At 33.3% G+C, this 20,975-nt stretch overlaps 3 protein-coding genes across 3 annotated transcripts; 1 reads left to right on the forward strand and 2 right to left on the reverse strand.

Moving 5' to 3' along the window:
- Positions 1-797: 797 nt before the first annotated feature.
- On the reverse strand, positions 798-6,927 carry LOC100181983 (PRKC apoptosis WT1 regulator protein-like). Its single transcript, XM_002130035.5, has 8 exons — positions 6,710-6,927; positions 4,885-4,989; positions 4,177-4,254; positions 3,311-3,570; positions 2,789-2,868; positions 2,392-2,509; positions 1,649-1,738; positions 798-1,418 (listed from the first exon to the last, which is right to left on the reverse strand). Exons 1-8 carry the CDS (start codon positions 6,789-6,791, stop codon positions 1,317-1,319), a joined length of 915 nt encoding a protein of 304 aa, XP_002130071.1. The 5' UTR covers positions 6,792-6,927; the 3' UTR covers positions 798-1,316.
- A 106-nt stretch (positions 6,928-7,033) lies between these two features.
- Positions 7,034-12,121, forward strand: LOC108951066. Its single transcript, XM_018817786.2, has 4 exons — positions 7,034-8,628; positions 9,305-9,458; positions 11,367-11,525; positions 11,821-12,121. The coding sequence occupies exons 2-4, from the start codon at positions 9,352-9,354 to the stop codon at positions 12,119-12,121; spliced, it is 567 nt and encodes a 188-aa protein (XP_018673331.1). The 5' UTR covers positions 7,034-8,628; positions 9,305-9,351.
- Positions 12,122-12,962: 841 nt separating this feature from the next.
- Positions 12,963-19,783, reverse strand: LOC100187499 (high affinity cationic amino acid transporter 1). The gene is made up of 13 exons (XM_002124675.4): positions 19,613-19,783; positions 18,946-19,065; positions 18,709-18,837; positions 18,136-18,291; positions 17,953-18,057; positions 17,418-17,558; positions 16,810-17,032; positions 15,923-16,062; positions 15,680-15,832; positions 15,273-15,395; positions 14,510-14,670; positions 14,173-14,281; positions 12,963-13,604 (listed from the first exon to the last, which is right to left on the reverse strand). Exons 1-13 carry the CDS (start codon positions 19,722-19,724, stop codon positions 13,504-13,506), a joined length of 1,773 nt encoding a protein of 590 aa, XP_002124711.1. The 5' UTR covers positions 19,725-19,783; the 3' UTR covers positions 12,963-13,503.
- Between the last annotated feature and the right edge of the window lie 1,192 nt (positions 19,784-20,975).

The following is a 20,975-nucleotide window of genomic DNA, read 5'->3' on the forward strand; positions in this document are numbered from 1 at the left end:
TGACGTAACAATTAAATGAAACATGTTCCAATTCCCAGCGAAAGAAAGTAATATTGAATGCAACGCCTGTTTTAGCACTTACTGTCTGGGTGCGTGTTTGCGGAAATGGGTCTGTCATTACAACAAAACAGCCCCCATGGTTGCAGCAGTTTATTTATTTCATTATAAAAAAGTTTAAGAGTTATTAGTTTTTTATTTAAAATCAGATACAGGAACATTGCGCGCTCGTGTAATTTGACACCGGCTGTAATTCCATACGGGCAATTTCACTAACGTTGCGATTCGTTACTTGCGAAAGAGCAAATTCACAACGAACGAAAAATAATTAAAAAGGAAGCTACGCTGACTGTTCTCGTTATCTTCTCTTAGTAGCTTCACTTTTTTTCATTTTCAGTATTTTTCGCTCTCGCGTGCAACATTATAGCAATAGCATATGAGGCTCGGCGCTCGGCCCAGATTTCAGCCGAGCGCCGAGCGTCAAAAAAGGAGACGCTCGGGCACGAGCTTTTGAGTTCGGGCTCGGCTCGGCACATCCCTACTAATAACCTAATATCAATATTAGCATAGAAACCTAAATGCATAAACCAAGATTTGTTTGCTGGTCAAGTACAAAAGACCTGGCTGATTCAGGTTTAAACTGTATAAAACTTTCGGCCATTTTTGATGGTTTCCGTCACCAACAAAACGCCATTAATTTTTGTAAAAGGTATACAGGGAAAATATTAAACATTTCCAACTTTGCAAAGTTTAATTAAGATTGTAGATATTGCTTAACTTTCTGAACATGCGTATAAAACGTTTGTCAAATTTCAAATGTATTAACAATGTATGGGCGGAAATACTTTTATAATAAGGTAATAAAAATACTTACGTTTACTGTTACCACCTGTTTAGAATAAAAAGTGCCAATAAAAAAAATACCATTGTCATGCATGCCCTGTTTACATTAATAAACAATTTGTAATTAAAAAACAAACAATACATGTAAATTTAAAAAAATTACAAAATTGTCATGCCCATATAATGCAGCCATAAACAGTTTGGCAGCGAAGCATGACTACTGGCAGCACAAGTGCAACGGCTATTGTAAAAACAATAATAAAATATACAGCTGTTAGAATGTAAAAATAATTGGCAAAATAGTGCACGAATACAACAGGAAACTTATGTGTAATAAAATGAGATTATTTAATAATGATGAAACTAAAATGTTGGGCTGTTAAACAATAAAACATGGATGATTGGGTTTACTGTAATTTTAGTTGTAGCGTCTAAGTTTTATTGCACAAGATAGCAGATGTAAACTACTTGTGTTCTCATGGACGGCGAATTAATCTTAACATGGTCTTGTTCTCATCATCTAGCATCTTGTTATCCTTTTTTAATTGTTGGTTTTCATTTTCCAACTGATGCATCTCCTGCAAATTATTCATTTCTATAAATTAAATTTATTTATTCTTCTATTAGCATAAGTGGTGTTCTTACTTTTTTTTGGGTCCCAGTATTTCATGTGCTTTAATTGAAATGTGAATACATTACTCAAGAAGCCAATAACTTTGTATCACTTGCATTGCTACTCATGGTATTACAAACACTTTTTTACTTAAAATCAACATTTATTCTGATAGAATACAGCATATTAACTCACATTATCCATTGTTTTCAACTCTTTGCGAAGCTTAGCGATTGTAAACTCTGCATCTTCCAGTTTTCGTTGCAAAGTTTTAATCTCAGAATTCTGAAATGTTTTCGTTTTAATAACTAATAGATAAGGCAAAATATACTGCAGACTACTAGATACATAAAAATTACTATAGGACTTAAATGACCTGCAAGACTTAATGAACCTAATGTAACCGGTCTTTCTATACATTCAATATTCAACACAGCAAGTTTTAAATAATTTATAGACATTATCATGCCAAGCCAGAATTGATGAAAGCTTGAAGCTAAATATGCAGCAAAGCCTTTCAAAGTAACAGTCGAACCGTTCTACTAGTAAACTGCCCAATTCTTATTTGGTAATTTAAACTAAATTTGGAGATTGCAACAAAACATATTCGTTAGAGCTAACGTTCTGTATGTGAGGTTAACGGTGACCTGTTTAACCCCCTGAATATATTTCCCCAAACTGTCAGTTATAGAATAGATATAAGAAAATCAGTTAAATTAAAAATGGAATAAGGTTAAACATCTGTAAAATATTAAGTTTCTGTTATTTTAGTGTCCAGCATGGCCACAGTGGTCCTGGCTGCCTCTAGCTTACAGGTTCAGGGTTTGTGGGCTACACATAAAAAGACGCAAAAACAGTTACTCACAAAGTTACATTCTGTGGTAACTCGTAAGCAGATTATTAATAAATAGGTTTGGCAATAGAAATTATTAATCAACCTTGGAGCCAATTGCTTTGCTGGCTTCATTTTCACTTTGACACCTGGAACAGCCATGTTCATTCTTTGTATCAACACCACTACCATGTAGCTGTAAGTCAGATACATTCAAATTGAACCTAAACAGAACAACAAACATAAATTACTACTTTATTTGTAACATGACACTAAGAACAGAGAAGTTAAAATCAAATGTTTCTGTAGACTTAAAATATTTTCGACCGAGGGCAGATTTGCTGATGCCATATGCCTGAAGTTGTAAAATAAAAATTGCAAAAGCAACCAAAGTGTATGCATATTAAATAATAATACAAGCGTTAAACAAAAGTCTCCAACTCCAAATATATTTAAAAAAATAAAATTATAGCTTAAAATATTTTGTTCACAATGAAACCGACCTTGACACTGTTGAATCACTTGGAGGGGAAAACTCATTGCTTTGTGTGTTTTTAACCGTTTCTGTTTCATCAGCATTCACCTAAAAATCAGCATCTTAACTAAAACATACGACTTTTTTATATCAAGATTTAAAACTTAAAAGCTTACAGTTACAGCTAAGGCTACCTGTAAGCATAGGCACTAAAAATGCACAGGGATATATATGTGACAATATGTTTCCATTATTTAATATTTAATGCAGTGCAGAAAATTCCAGAGTATCTTGCTTCCGCAAATTTGGTGCCTATGTCTGTGAGCTTCTTAAACTAAAAAAACAACCTTGTGTTCACTGTTGTGGTTAAGGTTACATATATGAATAGTGAAGTATTCCCATAATGGGATAATGTCTGTTTAAAACCTAGACACCTTTTAAAGTTACAATTATTGTGGTTAGGGCAGCTTCAAAAGGTGCATTTTAGTTGATTTTTACTTTTATCATATTGAACCAACAATTCAAGCCAAGAAAAAGTAAAAATATTTACCTTTTGCTTTTCCACATCACCCGAGTTATCTGCTTCATTTTGAATATCCTTTAAAGAAACAACACCGGTACTTCTTCGTTTTTGACGTAACATTCTTTTTTCTCTTTGCTGTTTTCCCCGTCTTGCACTTGGACCTGATTTTTTCTCTTGTGGAGAAGTAGATGTATCAGTTTGTTCTGTTTGAACAGGTGGCTCACTTTGCTTCACGTCTCCATTTTGATTGGATCGAACTTTCACAGGGGCTGAAGTCACAACAATTTCTGGGAAAACATTTTTTAAACTCTATAAATCACAAGGTAGGCCATAAGTCTACTTAAGACGCGACGAATCATTTATATGATTTATATAGTAATGCACAAATAGGTGGCAACTGAAAACAATATAAAAGCTTTGGTAAAAAGCAGCAATTTCTATTATAACAGTAAAGAGAGATCATGGGAATTTGCCACAACCCAGTAAACTCACATATACCATAGATTATATAATCCTATGTAAAATTCTCATTGCACATACTAAAGCAACCATTAACCAAAACAACAAATCACGGAAACCAATATAACATAAATGAAATACTTAAACTGTTTGTTGAAAAATTATACGAAACCATTGGAAAGAAGGTTCAAACAGTTTTATGGTAACACCAGCTTAGCAACTTTATATGAAAAACACACATAAGTATAACACCTAGCAATTTAACCCCACTGAAGCAGAACAAAAGTTTGCTTTTAAATCCTAGTACAGCTGGCTGAAGAACCAAATTTAAATTCACAAAAATGTATTTTTAGTTTAAAACTTTAAATGGTGATTATAACAAAAGACAATGACACAAATACTTAAAGGCTATAACCATTCAAACATAATTTCACCGGTATTTTTTCTTTCAAAATTTGCTGTCATGGTTTCAATTAAGGTTGATTTACGGCGTGGCAAAGGACTTCTATTAGCTGTAAATAAATTTATATGATTAGACTATAATATTACTGTGCACCACTGCACATTTGTCAGGCATACACATAACTTTCATATATTTGTATAATTGTATCAATACTTTATGATGGTAAATGTCGAAAAAAAGTGATTTAAATCGTTATTTTTAAACATTTTAAGATTCAATGTTTTATGATTATAGTTTATGTTTTTCTTCAATAACTGATAATTTGTCTATTCTGCATTACTCCTACACTTAAATAAATTTGTCAGTAAAATTTACCAACTTTAAAAGGTACAAAGGAAAAGGTAGTTTGGAAAATTCTTACAAAACCAACTTTTACAAATTGTTTTGATGAGAGTATGTAATATTTTAAACTAATCTGGAAACATATTTGGACTTTAAACTGGTTTACCAATTAATACAAAAAGAAAAAGAGATGGGCATAGTTTTTAAAATCCAAGGATCCAATGTTTTCAAATATAAATCATGTTGGATTAAATTAGGAACAGAATCATTTACGAAACTAAGGCTATCTCTATAATGTTGGCTGAATAACACTACAAATACACTTAAATGCAAGTAGGTAATTATTGACCAAAGAGAAAGGATAAACAGTGACTATATATTTAAATGTAGCTTTAACCTGAAGTTGTGTTTCTTTGCGGTGTCTTCATTGCATCTCTTACGCTTCCTTTCGCATCGTTGTCCATCGCCACACTGTTGTTACCGTTACTATTCACTTCATAATCTAAGAATAAAAACAAATATTTAAGTACGCCACATGCGTCCATTCTTTTCATTCCATATTGCCATTAACAGGAGTCAAATTACCAGCACGAACGTTTCCATTTTTTGCTTTCCTTCAAATTGACCTAACTTTTGTTTAAAAAGAGTTATTATATGTATTTTACCATTTCGCACAGACAATTTTGTTTTACTCTAGGGGGTTTTTTATGAATTTTTTTAAAAATCGTTTTGTTTTTTAAACATTTAGTGATACTTTTAGATTACATTTGGGCATCTCTGTATATATTTAAATTTTTATTTTTCTTGGTATGCCCATTTAATATCTCTATCTTACAATAGTAGGAATTAAAACAAATCAAAAGTTGTGGATGCTTGTAACAAAAAATGCCTTGGTGGTAAATAAATAGAATTTATATGATCAGTTTCTGTTTAAAATAATGAATTGAAAGCTTTTTTTAATTTAAAATATAAGACTACATTCTTAAACTACCCGATTTGATTAAAGCAATCAAGGTTTGGATTAAAAAAAAACATATATATATATAATATATATATAATTTAATTTGTTATATTGATTTAATTTTAGCTGTAAGAATTGAGATGTGTGGAAAATAAACAAATCAACAACTGTTTAACAAAAAATAAGTATACGAACAGAGCCCAAAAATATTAAGCTTAACAATACGATATAATACTGATTAAATGCCTTAACTTTAAATGTTTTGTTATTAAACAATATTTTAAGCTAATTTAATTATTTATATTTAAGAGGTCTCACATAATTTTTATAACTTTATTACTTTAATAATAATAGCCATGATTTGACATATGAGTTTCCACAATATCTACCAAACTTTGGACGAATTTCTTATGTGGGTTCTCCATTAAAAAAATATGTTTATCATAAAGAGAGATGACTTCAGTACAATTTGCACATGAAACAACCAACCTGCACAGTATGCGAAGTATGGCAGGTGCACAGGCAATTTTGTTTACATTTTGGGTATGCACACCAATTAATTGAACAATAAATAAATTCTGTATCAAATTAAGTAGGAATTCCTACTGTGATTTTGAAATATATGTACTTTGCATGCCGTTTTTTAATGATAGGACACGCGCACCCCCAAAATGTCTTGCACGCACGAGATTATGTGAGAAACTGCCATATTCTGCAGGCGGTGGGTCAGTAATGCATTACGTAGCAGAAGAATAGGCACTAGTGAAGAATCCTCCGGTACATAGCAAAATAGTGGAAAGTGTTAGAGGTTGGTGGTTTGGGGTTGATGGTTAGTGGTTATATGGGTTGGAAGTTAAGGGTTAGTGGTTAGCAAATGAGACGGGGGAGGATTCTTCACCAGCACTGAAGAATATTATAATTGTATATTGTAAGAATTTTTTGCAATGTTTCCTACTTTAAGCCCAATAATTTAACACTTGTAATTATAAGAGCGCCCAGTTACAATTTGATGTTTTATTTGTTTGTTTTTCTTTTTAATTGGTGCTAATACCAATAGAAATGAAAGTAAAAAAAACCATAAAGGTAATAAAATGAAGTAAATAGTTTATTATTTTAAACAAAAAATGAATTCAAGTTTAATACTGTGGGTCACGATATTAAAAAAATCAATAATTGCGGATAGGATTTATTTGCGAAGTAACTATCCCATGTTAAGGCAGTTTATACCCATACCGTACGTCCCCTACGTAACGTAACCTACCTAAGTCTCTAGAACGAGAAGTTCTATATCTCCTTGAGCTCCTTGGTCTGTCATCCTCACTTGGTCGGTTTGGATGAAACATTGAGTTTGTAAAGATGACAATTTATGATTTTTAATGAATTCCGTGAATAATATCGTGACGGTGGATCAACACTCACCTCCAACCACCAAACAAACAACAGAATTCTGCTGAAACACTAAGATTTAATTTTGACAAAAATCTAAATTAAATGCAGAAAAGTGTTTCCAAATAAAAATGTTCCGCAAAAAAGCACTGTCCATAGAAAATATTTCTATGAACTTTAAAAGATTAGAAATAAATGCATGAGAGTCTAACATAACATGCCAAAACATATTAAAACATAATATTTTATTTATCTTTATGAAAATGATTGTGCAAATCAAATTATTGAAACAAGAGAGCCTAGCTCCAATGCATGGGCACGTACCATTACAAAATGATTATTAAAGAAGATGTATCAATACGCATGGTACGCCTTTGGGACTGTTTGTTGAACTTAAAATTTACATTGAACGTTAATACTAATCACATGATCTACAACCAAAATTAATGTTTTTAATAGTGACCATGAGTTGCTTTCATAAATCGCTTAGTACTAAAGGGGGAGTTGGTATAGGAAAAGTAGTTTTAATGCTTCCCCGTTCGTGTTGTAATATTATGATGCCGCTGTATTAAACGTTAGGCGGATTATCTATCTCATTCTCCCAACGTTCAATGACGCGATAACGGCTGTTCTGATTTGTATTTTAGCGTCTTGAAATGCGGTTGTTTAAGCTTCGGTTCGAGGCTTGACCGCGGTACTCAAAGTTTATAGCATGGTGTTTATAGTTCATAACTATGTTTTATTTCTACTGCCCTGAGACGTTACCAAATCCAAAAAATACATTACTGATGTGTGAAACTTATCCTGGTTTGCTTTGTAACAATTTACTCGTTAATTAGGTGATTTTGTCCGCTATGGTTCATATAAGACCCATGGCGTTCTGAAATTTATTTACTGCATCGAATGCAATTAATTAGTTAGGGTACATTTGAGACATACCGCTTTTGTTTAAGCAAGAAAACATTTGTTATTAAACTTTACATTTACCTTTAGATCCCCCAAATAAGCTTTTCCTGTGCTATACGATACATATAATTTAAAAACGACATTATTATGTTAATTGCAACTATAATTTGATATATAAAAAAAATATTTTAAAAGACTTTATTAAACTACGATTCTTGTGATGAACTCGCAGTATAGTAACGTTGGGCAGTTGTAATATGATTTACCAGATATTCAATTTGACTACCTTTTTTATCACGATTTTTTCAGTAACTGATAGAAATGTAACAACGATTAGTACCAGTAAGAGAAGGACATATTCTTACGTGGCTTAAGTCTGAGAAGCCAGGAAGCTGGAATAAATAAAAAAATACTTAACAACAGTAATCACCATTGACACGTGATTTGTTGGTTTTACGGTATCATTAAACGAGGGCCAGTAAAATAAGATTTAAAATAAGAGAAGAGTGATTCATCTGGCCTTGCGTTCCACCTGGCTCTACTCTACCACAAATATATACATACATAACTTTAATATAAATATACACAAACACGTTCACTGAAAGGCAGAAGAGAGATAAATTGTTTAATTTATTATATCTTTTTAGGATTTCACACTAACAACTTGATAGCAACTATTTAAGTCGTGGTATAAACAAATTAATTCGATTATAGACTTGGTTGCCGCAGGCTATCACGAAGTAGCAAACAAGGGAACCTTAATCCTATGCCGAAACACGATTTTACATTTCTTTTTTTGGAATAAATGCAACTCATTACATGTCTTATTCAAACGAGAAAATACCTTGGGTGTAACAAAGTTTAAACGACGAGCAGTTGAGATTGCAGGTACATTTAGTTTAAATCAGAAATTTAATCTAATGTAAAGTTTGGGTAAACAAGTATTTGTCGCAACTCAATTTGAGATTACAGTATGTTGGATTTACGGCAATACTTTTAACGAAACTTTGTGCATATTTTTATTCATATTTATTATTTTTAACGATTGGCTTTTTTGTGGTTGTCCCCACAGATATTAATTATTATATTATTGTAATCTCTGCTAACTTTGATAAAAGAAGGGACTGAAACACGGTTCGGGAAGCTATAAGACTTCTCTATGATGAAAGATTTTAAATACCGCGACAAATTTAATTATAGTAGGTTGGGGGGAAATGGGACACCTTTAGCACGCAATGTACAAGTATCCTGATCGTGTTTTAAACAATTAACAGCGGCCTATGGAAGTCGTGAGGATACAGTTTTATAATCTTTCAGTGTTGTTTGTTTACTACCGATTGGGATGAGCAAATAAGATATGAAGGTGTCCCATCTCCCCCCACCGCACTATATTGTATTTTCTGAATTTAGTAGCAGTTTTCGGTGTTAATCTTTTCGGATTACACGCATGATATTTAAATGATGATTTAGAAATATGTAAATAATTGTACTAGCTGTTACGTTTTGATCAAAAGCCATTGTTTTTCTCGTATGTATGGTTACTAAATTTATCATATTTTATCAGGTATGGATTGTAGTTAAAGTTTCATAATACTACAAACTTGTATTCACATGGAGGCTAATGAAACAATTGCTGCATACTTAGTGGAACTTTGCCGACAGAAAGGTTGTGTACATGGCTCCTGTATTGTAAGAGGAAACGACACAATATTTTGCGAGTAGGTCATTTATATTTTTATAAGATTTCATTCAACATATCTTTATCGAATTTAAACTAACATTTGTTGACTGAAGCCAAATTCCAATATGGATTCATGTATGATATTGTGGTTCTTAAGTTTTAATATCGCGTAACTAGCAACTGATTAAAATTGACGTTAGATAGGTAAGAAAGAAAGCGGTATTTTAAAAGTTGTGAGATTAAAATTTACTCCCGCAATAATTTCAACATGACCCTATAACTTTTCTTATCTTAAAAGGGTAACATTATAACAAAAATATAGCATTTCACGACTAAACCAATACAACATGGCCAGCGTGCCAGACGTAAAGAGAAAATGGCGTATATTCGCGTTGGCGAGATTGAACAACATCTGTGTAGTCGCGTATGTAGGGCGCTTTAAACAAAGCGCAATAGCGCCAGGTCCAAATTCAACGATCGAAACAAGTATGTAACGACACCGGTGATGTGATATATTCGTAAATTATAAGTAAAATGTACTTACTTTTTCTTGGCTACAAATAACATGGTATAACAGTGAGAGAAGATAGGACACGTAACCTCATATTGCCCAATATTTTAAAATTTAAAAAACATGGCGTTTTTTTGAGTTTTTTTTTCACAGAAATTAAACTAGTTTTATGAGACAAAACCAAACTGTACAAAATGTTTAAGTTTTTGTTATGAATCTTTAAAAGTAGTTTAATCGAGTACAGTCGCAAAATACAAAATTTCATCGGTTTTACAATGATTTAGCGAGCTTTCAAAATTAACTTTCTACTGTTTCGCTTATTTTTACCTGTTTAAAAAGAACTGTTAATTTCTATTTACATGTTTTTTTAATATTTAAAAACAGTAATCAGCTTTGACGCGCGTCTTATAAAGTAGTGATAATACTGTCGAATATTTCTGTAACATTGTTTTTTTGATTATTATTTAATAGGGTCCGTAAAAAAAATTAAAAAAAGTCTCGTCTGACAAACCTTCCATCTTCTCCCACCCTACTTTACCCATTGTAAATGCTCTTTGACTTGACCAACTCAGTTCTGCTGACTTTAAATTAATATCTAAAGTTTTAACGTGTAAACGTAGTGTCGGGGACATTTTCAACGAAGGATCGTAATAAATTTGGACCCGGTGGTCATTGCATTTGTACCGACCTACTGCGCATGCGCAATAGCGCCCGGTGCAAATATATCAATCCGAACGAACACATTACGACACCGGCATCGTGTGTTGATTTGAGTATAAAAGTTAAAAGATAAACAAGTTAACTTTGTCGTCGATTAAAAACTTATTCAGTTGTGCCAATCGTTGTGTGTGGATTCAATATCTTACTCAGGAAATTCCAAAACATTAAAAGAACGTTTTTTTAAAGGAGCGGGACAGTCGGGTAACAATGTACTGACATTTACTTGGCTTGCAAGCTTTATAGCAATTAATTACTCATTAACTGGGCGATTTTATAAACTATGGTTTATAAGACCATCGTGTTTAATCAATCACTTAAGGTTAATGAATGGTTTTGGGAGAGCTTTATATATATATCAATAAACAGTAGGGGATTTAGTTCAAAGGGTCTAAACAAAGATAAGATTAATATGGTTCTGTAGCATATGCAATTACTAAGCGTTACCAATGTTTAGCCTCGCGTAAATATTTATTACAATCTCGCCTAAATAGATAGTATACTACTCATTTATTACCTTTTTGATTTACTTAAAGTAACCTCAAAGAAGGCCAGCTGATAGCCGTTTGTTTTCTGGCCACGATTGATTAAATTTGTTTATTCAAACAGGCTTTGCACGTCTTTAAGTTTCCTATGTTTTAACTGATTTCTTTCTTTGTTGTATACTTCTTGTTGTATACCCCTTTTACAAGTTTCAAACAGATTACTATATTTCAGATGTTCCAGGGGTTTCATTGGAACAAGATGCGAGGAAACTTATATTGACTTTAGCAATAAGAGTCAAAACAAAGGATCGCAAGCTAAAGTTGTGGGCTTTGCTGCTGTTGGCATTTTTCTTCTTCTTGTGCTGCTGATAGCAATGTTCGCCATTTGGAAGTAATGTTACAATATTTATGGCTTTGTTTGCTTTTTTTCTCCTAGCGTGGTCGGGAAACGACAGTCGTTAAAACATGGATGTTCTGTTTCATACAACTCGTGCCAGCCTACGAGTTACCACGTATTTAACTTTGTTGTTGATTGTTTTTTCTGCATGGCTGACAATTTAGAAAAAACATTAGTAACAATTGGGTTAAAACAATTGTCGTGTCTTGCCCAATGACACATCTGTCCACAGCGGTAGGGCATGTTCCACGTCAATATTATGGTTAAGCGTAAATAATTTGTTTTTAAGGCGGTGCACAAAAAATCACCACAACAGACAGTGGGTTCGATGGCAAGAGTCACGTCTTCAGTCAAGGTCAACAATTGAAGGTTCGACCTTCGACTCCGATGTTCGCGAACTTCCGTTAACAATAAATAAAAAGTCAATATTTCCTATAAACCTGTTTCGAAAGCTCCGTTTAGTTGGGTCGAAGTCACACAACACGAGACAAAATGTAAAACGAAAGGAAACATACTGTGATTCAAATACGATTGCGACTGTATCAGGAACATTACCAACCGAAAAACAATTTCATACGACGTGTAATTAAAACAAATTATGCACGACAATTTGTCTCTTTAACGTAACGTATGTTTTCGTAATATATGCAGTTTGTTTAATTTTTTGGACGTTTATTAAATTCACTGAAATAACATTCGTATTAAATGAGATTTTATTTTCGTACTGCAGACATGTGTAGTAAGGGTTGAATTAACATATTTTTACCCTAGTATATCCTCTCTAATGAGATTCTGTTTTAAATTTATCACTCTACATAATAAAATGAGTACTTTTCACTTTTTATCCTTGCTTGATGTGGCAATGACAATTAATGTACACACACGTAACTTTGTGGGACGTAGATTTTTTATTGCCACCCAAGAATTTGAACAAATCATTAGTCTCTAGCATTGACTGCTAAGTGTACTGCCCATAGCCACACACACGTTAGCAGCGACGAGCATCGTTGCCGGTATGTTTAAATTGGGCTCAATGAGATCGCTCTATAACCACTAAGCCACGACGACAGTTTGTTTTTGATTTTAGGTTACACATTAAAAGCTTTCACACAACTGCTTTATACAGAGGAAGAATCACACAACCAAGAGTTAGATTTTCGCTATACACGCCTGTAGTACTATGGGGCAAGATGGGATATCATAGGCATCTAAATCCCACATTTCTTTAACAACGCTCTTATAGTCGCGTGGTTACCGATACATTTCTTTGTCCACTACTAAATCGGACGCGAAAAGAGAACCCCCCACAATATAACGTTTTACACGGACACAGGGTTTGAAAAACCGGCCATACGATGATGTGGAGGTGTAATAACTGACATCATGCAAAATGTTTTGAGTGTTGTTTATACGGTTTAACATCTTTTTTTATTTGCAACATATACGGTATTCTTATAATAAACTTAAAATATCATTGGTGTGCTTATAACATTTTAATGAATGAACAAATTTAGAGTATTTATAACAAATAGGCTGGTTTAAACATTTTCAAATGTTTTAACAAGAACATGAAATTTACAATAACAACAAATATGCATTATAATATGAAGTCATTAAAGAGCAAAATTAAAAATAATTATTTTTGCAAAGTTTTTAAAAATTTATTGGAAAAAACAATACCGTTTAATATAAACTTGAAAACGAAAGAGTGTGATTACATCAAAAACAATTTATTGCACTTTCAATTTTAAATCTTATATGCTTTCGTGTGTAATATATGAACATAATGTAACACTGTAAAAATAGAAATTATAATTTCTGCATATTGGCATGAAAGCGAGATATGAACATTGCAAATGTCTTCATAGCATTAAATATGAATGAATGAAATTTATTTCGGCTCTTCAGTCACGATAATGAAGAACAAAAGAGTTGGCAAAAGCGAAAAGACGGCTAGTAATGGATGAACAAGTTATTCAGACTTCTGTGTTTGTGGCCATGCAGTTTCATCTACCATAGGTTGTTGTTGTGTAGTGCTGTGGAAGATCCCATAACCAAAATACATCACCGCTCCTGTGCAAGAATGCAACTTTTATCCTTCCTTGCCAGGAAACGACAGTCGTTATACCCGGGGGTTCTGTTTTATATGCCTTGTGCCCACTTACGTGTTACCACATATGTAGCTTTGCGGGTGATTGTTTTTTCTGTATGGCTGACAATTTGGACTACCAATTAACATTAGTAACCACTGGGTTGGGGCAATTGTAGCTAAGTGTTTTACCCAAGGACAACCTTTGAGTCGATAGCAGGGGCACTAACCACTGTGCCCAAGACAAAGCTATGTATTATAGAGGTTGACTGATTGCAATAACAGTATCTTGTAAACTATAGTTTAAATAGGTCATTTAGTATTTTGCTATCTTCGCAACAAATAATATTATAATTGTAAGGAGGCTGATTTTCTGACACAATAAATTTTACTTTTTATTAACCATCACTGATTTTGACGTATGGGAATGGGAACAATTAAAATGGAAACAATCTTAAATTGTTTAACTACAATGTTTGCCTTATTGGTTAGGTTTAAACAGAACATTTGCGAGGTGCTCAAAAAGGGCCCCTACAATTAATTAATATTTACCAACAACCATCCAAACACCAAATCGAATCCAAGTAGCTCCAGGTAGCTTCAACATGAGATAAATGTTAAAAAATATACTGCAAAGTGGAATGCAAGGTACCAGTGGTGTCTGAAATATATATGGGAATAGTTTGTTTAGGTTAAAGGCTCGTAGGAGGTATGACACTTAACAACAATTGCTCTGAGACGGTGGCCAACAATAGGCTGTCAAAATTGTTAGCTATTCAAAAAAAAATCACACACAGAGACAAATTTACTCATGAGGTAACTTATAAGCAGGCACGAGGTGAAACAACATTCATTCATTCATTTAATTAGGAAAAGAAAGACAACTCACTTTGAATAAAAGAACTTTCCGGCTCTGTGGTTGCCTTGCGATAATAACAGCCAGCGTCAGTATGATAACGACCATCACAACAATAAGTAAGATTCCCCACCATTTGGATAAATTCCCCCCACCCAAGATAAGCAGTACACTTAGAAGTACCATGGTTGCAACTGTGATAGAAGTATAAAACATAGTTTGAAAATTTGGTCCAGCGGTCCTAATGGATTGTCTAAATTGTCAGCCTTACAGAAAAAACAATCACCCACAAAGTAACATACAAGGTAACTCTTAAGCCAGAGGTGTATGAAACAAAACATCCGTTTTATAAAGACTGTCGTTTGCCGGTCATAGAAGGATAAAGTAAATTACGTTAATTTATTCAAGTAAATGAACCCAAACCAAACACAGAACTTACTGTAATTTGGCACTATAATAGTGTCGCAACTTTTAAGTTTAGTTTTTTATGTTTACAAACACTCATGGAAAATGCAGTTTTGAATATCAGGTTGCCAAACGATTATTATTATTTTTATTATATTATGATTGCCTAAACGTTTTATATAACATCTTCTTTAAAATAAACATATAACAATTTGTACACCAGGATACTCCAGGCAAGGTTTAATAATTGTAAGCAGAACAATAACCACAATCCACAATAATCATTGAATTTTATAAAAAAAATGGGGTATTTAGATTTTGATCTTTTTAAACAAATTTATGTTTCAACTTATGTGCATGTAATAGAAATACTAAAATAAGTAAAACTTACCTGATATTAAAGTTGAACACAGCACAATATTACTTGATGTGTTGGTTGGGTAACATGACACTGGTTTCCACAACTGCTTGAAATCATATGCAGATGGAAGAAGTAAAACTTCATCAGATGCAGCTATCAACATATACATAAGTTATGTATAAAAAAATACCATGCATATTGTAAATTTATTTATACTCTCTCGGAAATTTATTTTCCACTTCATCACCTCGATGCCCTATTCATGTTGCATTCATCGAAAAATAAAAAACAAAAAAGCCAAAAACACAATAGAAAGTAGGGTTTATAACGTAGGGTTTATAAGCTTACGAGTTACCATGTATGAAATATTGTGGGTGATTGTGTTTTTACCACATTGCTGGGTCACATACAATGTTCATCAACATAAGCCAACTTACAATGGTTGATTGAATCTTCACAACTTTCATCAACTTTATCGGGTCTGAAGCGAAGTAGAAGAACGGAACACGCAACAAGGGTGTATGCCATTAATGTTCCAATAGACATCATTTTAACCAAGTCAGACAAATCAAAGATTAAAGCCATAAATGCTAAACAACAGGTTTCAAAATTAAAACAGTTGATAGTTTACATATGGGTAAAGTGTGGTGAAAAACATGATATCAAATTCACATTCCAACCTGAAAAAAATCCGGATACAATCGTTGCAATAACTGGAGTTCCGTTGGAATCCATTACCCTACCAAGAAACTTAAAGATAAGACCGTCTCGTGCCATTGAAAATACTATGCGAGGCATTCCAACTGCTGCTCCCAAAACACTGCGTTATATTAAACAATTAGTAACCAATAAAAGACAATACATGTAGTATATACACACTCTACTAATCAAACAATTATGACAAAAATCAGAATAATTAAGATAAAAACATAAACTTATGAACGATACTAAATATTGCACAATAAAATAAATTTAAAGTTTACACCTCCTTAAAAAATTATAACACAGTATTTGCTTAATCAATATTGGTAATTATACACAGTGTGTTTGTATTTATAACTGTATTTAATTTGAGGTTGAAATATTGCATAATATCAGATATATGACACAGCTTGTTTGTTTAATTTAACACAGGTTGATTTGAAACTTGATTTACTGGTGGCAATTTGATAAAGTAAGGACTTCGTTTAATTTGTTGAAAATCAAGAACTGTCAGCTTTGGATTAGCTTGAGGCCAATTTTGAAAGCTCTTAAGTAAATGACTCAAAAAAAATATTTCACAACAAAAACTAAACTAACTTGAGGAAAGAAAAAAAAACATTTAAACAATAAATAAAACTTCATAATGTACCAGGTCATGTCGTGTTGTCATACATGATTGAAATTCTTGATTCAACTGAAATAACAAAGATCGCTTCCTGAAATTGAATGGAAACATGCACATTCATATTGATCAATGACAAAGCATTATTAATGATATTCCATGCAGTCTTAAACAAAGATTACATTACCAGCAGAAATTAAACTGAATTGCGTGAAACAAATGAATATGACAAGTACGTGATACCTTGCCATTAAGGCACACATTGAACCCACAGCAACTGGTTTAGAAGCCCAACCAAATCCAACATGAATAAATGCAATTGGCAGAGGCGCGTTCACATCCAATAAGTAATAAGGTTGCATTAATGTTAGTGAAGCGGATACTGTTACGTATGCCAACAAACAAACAAGAAGTGTTATGATGATTGAGCGTGGGATTGATTTTGATGGATTTTTAGCTTCTTCACCTGAATGCGTGTTAAACAGTGACATCAGAAAAGATATATTAGATGATATTAACTGCTGCAACAAATGACATTTTATAGAAATTTACATGAACTTTAAAGTAGTACAAATAAAATCTGATCAGCATGACCAATAAGAAATATTTTTGTTATTTAATTTACTGTTACAATTCACTCAACATTCAGAATGTTTACATCCTTGTTTGTTTCTCACAAATCACTCAACATTCAGACCTTACATCCTTGTTTGTTTCTCACAAATCATCCAACAAGCCACAATACTTGATGAACAAATAAGCTTATTTTGGTGACACATTAGTCAATTAGGCAGTATATTGAAATGGTAAATACACGAATGGTTATCCAATAATAGCATATTGTTACTCACCAACACAAGCAATTGTGTCAAAACCCACAAACGCATAGAAGCAACTAGCGGCTCCCTCCATCATCTTGGAAAACCCATATGGCATAAAACCCCCGTTGCCTCGACCTGGGGCAGCTGATACTTGCCAGTTCTTAACATCGGCTTAAAACATCAGTTTTATAACAAATACACAGCTATAATGAACATGTAGAATAAACTGTGTTGCAGCAAGTCAAATTGTCCGGCACCATGGCAAAGTCGTTGCATGCCTGCTTTTAGGTTACTGTTTAAGGCTTGTTGCTGCCATTGTGGGTATATGCGTCATTGGGCAAAACATGCAATGGCAATTGCTCAGTAAATACTAATGGGTTATCCAAAGTCTCCAAATTATCAGCCATACAAAAAAAACAAAAACAATCATCCAAAAAGAAACATACATAGTAACTTGTAATTGTAAGCTTGCACGAAGCGTATGAAACAGAACACCCGCCGTGGTATAACCACTGTTTTCTGGCCACCCAAGAATAAAAGTTTCAAGTCTTGATAATTGGCTCACCTTTAATGAAACCAGCAACTGCACAGAAGATAAGAACAAGAATATTGATGGCGGTTAACACGGTCATTAACTTACTGGACACCCCCATTCCAGTTGAGAGCAATACTACAAAAACAAAAACATTTGGTAAATTAGTACAAAGAGTTATTCAAAAACATTTATAAATAAATGTCATAAACGTACTTGTAACAAGAACAATGAGGCCAACTGCTAGAAAATCAGGATATGTTGCAAAACCTTGTATATTCATTGGCATGGCAGCACGACTTGCATTAGCTATGGCTCCACCAGTCAATGAATCAAGATTAGAACTCCAAGCTCTTGCAACACTTGATACACCTTAATAATATAAAGTAGGGTAGAATTACAAAACATGTGGTAACGTCTAGTAGAGCAGCGGTTGGACATTGGAGCGCTTATCAGCTAACTAGAAATTACCAGTTTAAAGTTCTATGTTGCTACCATTGTAGACAGATGTATCTTAATGAAAAGTTATTTTTCGCTTCTTTGCAATTGTAACCAATGGGTTATCTAAATTGTCAACCAAACAAAAAAATGACAAATAAACAATTACCTACCATTAGTAAGTTACATAGTTGGTGGCCTAACCAATAAGCTGAATATAAAACAAGCATGAAATCACCGCATATAGAGCACCTTAGGACACCCGCATTGGCGTTAATAACCCTTGCCAAACGACCATATATAGTATTCATCATATTTACCATTGACATGATAATGAAAACAAAGACGTACCAATTATATATTCAAGAACAAGATTCCATCCGATAATAAAACCCCCAAGTTCACCCACAGTAACATAGCTGTAAATATATGCCGAACCCGCTTTGGGAACTCTTGCCCCAAACTCAGAATAACATAAACCTGTGAAACATATAATTTAAATATGTATACAAAATTAATCAACTGAGCGAATACGGTCCATACAACATTTTAAGAGCAATATTTTTAAACACTGATTGGTATAGTTACCAGCTAACATAGATGCAAAGGCAGCAATTGTAAATGAAAGAATCATAGCTGGACCAGCGTCAGTCTTGGCAACTGAGCCTGTAAGAACATAAACTCCAGCTCCAAGGGTACTGCCAACACCTGATGAATGAAAACATATAAGAAGCGCAAGTTCTTTTAGTTTGGCAGCTATGCAAGGTACCAGTGAAGAGATTGGACTTGTGGTTGGGGTTTAGCAGTTAGCCATTTATAGAACTCTTACTAGCACTCAATATCATAACAGCACAGATGTAGTAATAGTATCAGTATGCTTTACAATGATTATGTGCTAAGTCAGCACCATAGCAATTGGTTAGACCATATATCTCTAACTCACACCCAGAGATTACGGAGTTCTCATCTATGCTACTGTTGTAGGCCCATTGCGCATGTGTTCTTGTGTGCTGTTGTGCAAGACACTTAACGGCAATTGCTGTGTTCAATAATGGATTGTCTAAATTGTCAGCCTTACAAAAAAAAACAATCACCTACAAATTTACATAGGGGTAACTCTAAGCTGGCATGTGGTGTACAAAATATGGACTGTTGTTTTCCAACCACTTGAAAATAAAGTAAGTTACATGATAAATACCAGCCTTTTAATATTAGAATACAGGGTGCTAGTAATCAATCCGTTTATTGTACATACCCACAGCAACCAAGTCAAAAGTTGACAAACATCTTTGTAAATCAGACGATTCTGCTTGAGAATCTTCAATTACTTTCTTCCTTGCAAATTTTTGAATCAGTGAACTCCACATATTATTAATTGGTATTGCACAACTCTACATTAAATGGTAACTTCAAAATTTGGACTATACCAAATAGAATAAAACAATTATATTTTAGCCGTTTAATAAAACAGCAAATGTTATACAAACCAAAACCTGTATTCATTTTCGCTCATGTGATCTACGAGAGAAAAAAACTAAACTCATGTACTTAAGGAATTGCCTTTTTCCTATGTTCTCTCGTTTATGACTATCATGTGTAACAGCACTGCGAAGGCAATTATTACCGGTATTTGAGCACGTAAGTGATCATAAAGCCCAATTTTCGGTGAACAATTGTTGTTGAGCACGTTAATACAAATTTATTTTCGTCGAACAACTGTTCTTGTTCTTTTTGACCCAACATTTTTTCGCACTTATTATAAAGGGGGTTAGCAACAAAAAATCAAAGTTTGTGTATTGATAGATATGCTCAAATGTGATCTTTTTAAGGTACTATTAAAGTTTCAAAATACGAAACTATTTTTATTATTCTGATGAATTCTCTTGATTGAAATCAAATCAATATATTTCTTATCTCAAAGTCGAGCAAAAAAACAACAACAACAAGAAAAACTGTTGGACTGAAAAGGATCCGTGTGACCACTTACGTCCTCAATAACAACAGCAAGAGAATGAGTAAGCACGTATGAAACTATTTAGCATGATATTAATTACCCATTTTACTACAACGGTCGACTACGCTCGCACGAAAGAATTAAATTAAAAGAAATGGACATTGAGGTGGAAAAAAGCATTCGGTTCTTTAGGAGCATAACGTTTAGTCCAGGATACCCTCTATAATAGGGTAAAGGGTATGACCAAAATCCAAACCACTAGATGCAGTGTGGACGTCAGTGACGTCATAATGGCCACAAGCAAATATAAGCTATATCCATATAGAAGGTTGGGAGAAGATGGGACACCTTTTCATTTTATTTACTTGTCCCATTTGATAGTAAACAAAGAACATTTAAAGAATTTTAAAACCGTATTCCCACGCCTCCCATATACCGTTGTTAATTGTTTAAAAACACGATCAGGATATTCAGATATCATGAGCTAAAGGTGTCCCATCTTTCCAAATGCTACTATAATATATATCGTTTAAAACTATCTTATATATAAAACTGTTGTTTCTTAACTAAAGTTTAGGTGTTACATACAGTCGTTGGGTTAATTTAAAAAAGTATTTAACATAACTGTGTCGAAAATGAAAACTATTCATTCTCTCTTCGTTCA

This window comes from Ciona intestinalis, chromosome 2 (genome assembly GCF_000224145.3).
Source record: "Ciona intestinalis chromosome 2, KH, whole genome shotgun sequence".
NCBI classification, from domain to species: Eukaryota; Metazoa; Chordata; class Ascidiacea; order Phlebobranchia; family Cionidae; genus Ciona; species Ciona intestinalis.

Coding starts and splice junctions, on each gene's coding strand:
- LOC100187499 (XM_002124675.4), bottom strand. CDS start 19,724: ATGTGGAGTTCACTGATTCAAAAATTTGCAAGGAAGAAAGTAATTGAA. Junction 17,559..17,952: donor AGTTGCTGGTTTCATTAAAG/GTGAGCCAATTA, acceptor TGATGTTTTAAG/CCGATGTTAAGAACTGGCAA. Junction 14,671..15,272: donor GTGTTCAACTTTAATATCAG/GTAAGTTTTACT, acceptor CTTCTATCACAG/TTGCAACCATGGTACTTCTA.
- LOC100181983 (XM_002130035.5), bottom strand. CDS start 6,791: ATGTTTCATCCAAACCGACCAAGTGAGGATGACAGACCAAGGAGCTCA. Junction 3,571..4,176: donor TTTTGAAAGAAAAAATACCG/GTGAAATTATGT, acceptor ATGTTTTCCCAG/AAATTGTTGTGACTTCAGCC. Junction 2,510..2,788: donor AGTGATTCAACAGTGTCAAG/GTCGGTTTCATT, acceptor TGTTCTGTTTAG/GTTCAATTTGAATGTATCTG.
- LOC108951066 (XM_018817786.2), top strand. CDS start 9,352: ATGGAGGCTAATGAAACAATTGCTGCATACTTAGTGGAACTTTGCCGA. Junction 9,459..11,366: donor AACGACACAATATTTTGCGA/GTAGGTCATTTA, acceptor ACTATATTTCAG/ATGTTCCAGGGGTTTCATTG. Junction 11,526..11,820: donor GCAATGTTCGCCATTTGGAA/GTAATGTTACAA, acceptor TTTGTTTTTAAG/GCGGTGCACAAAAAATCACC.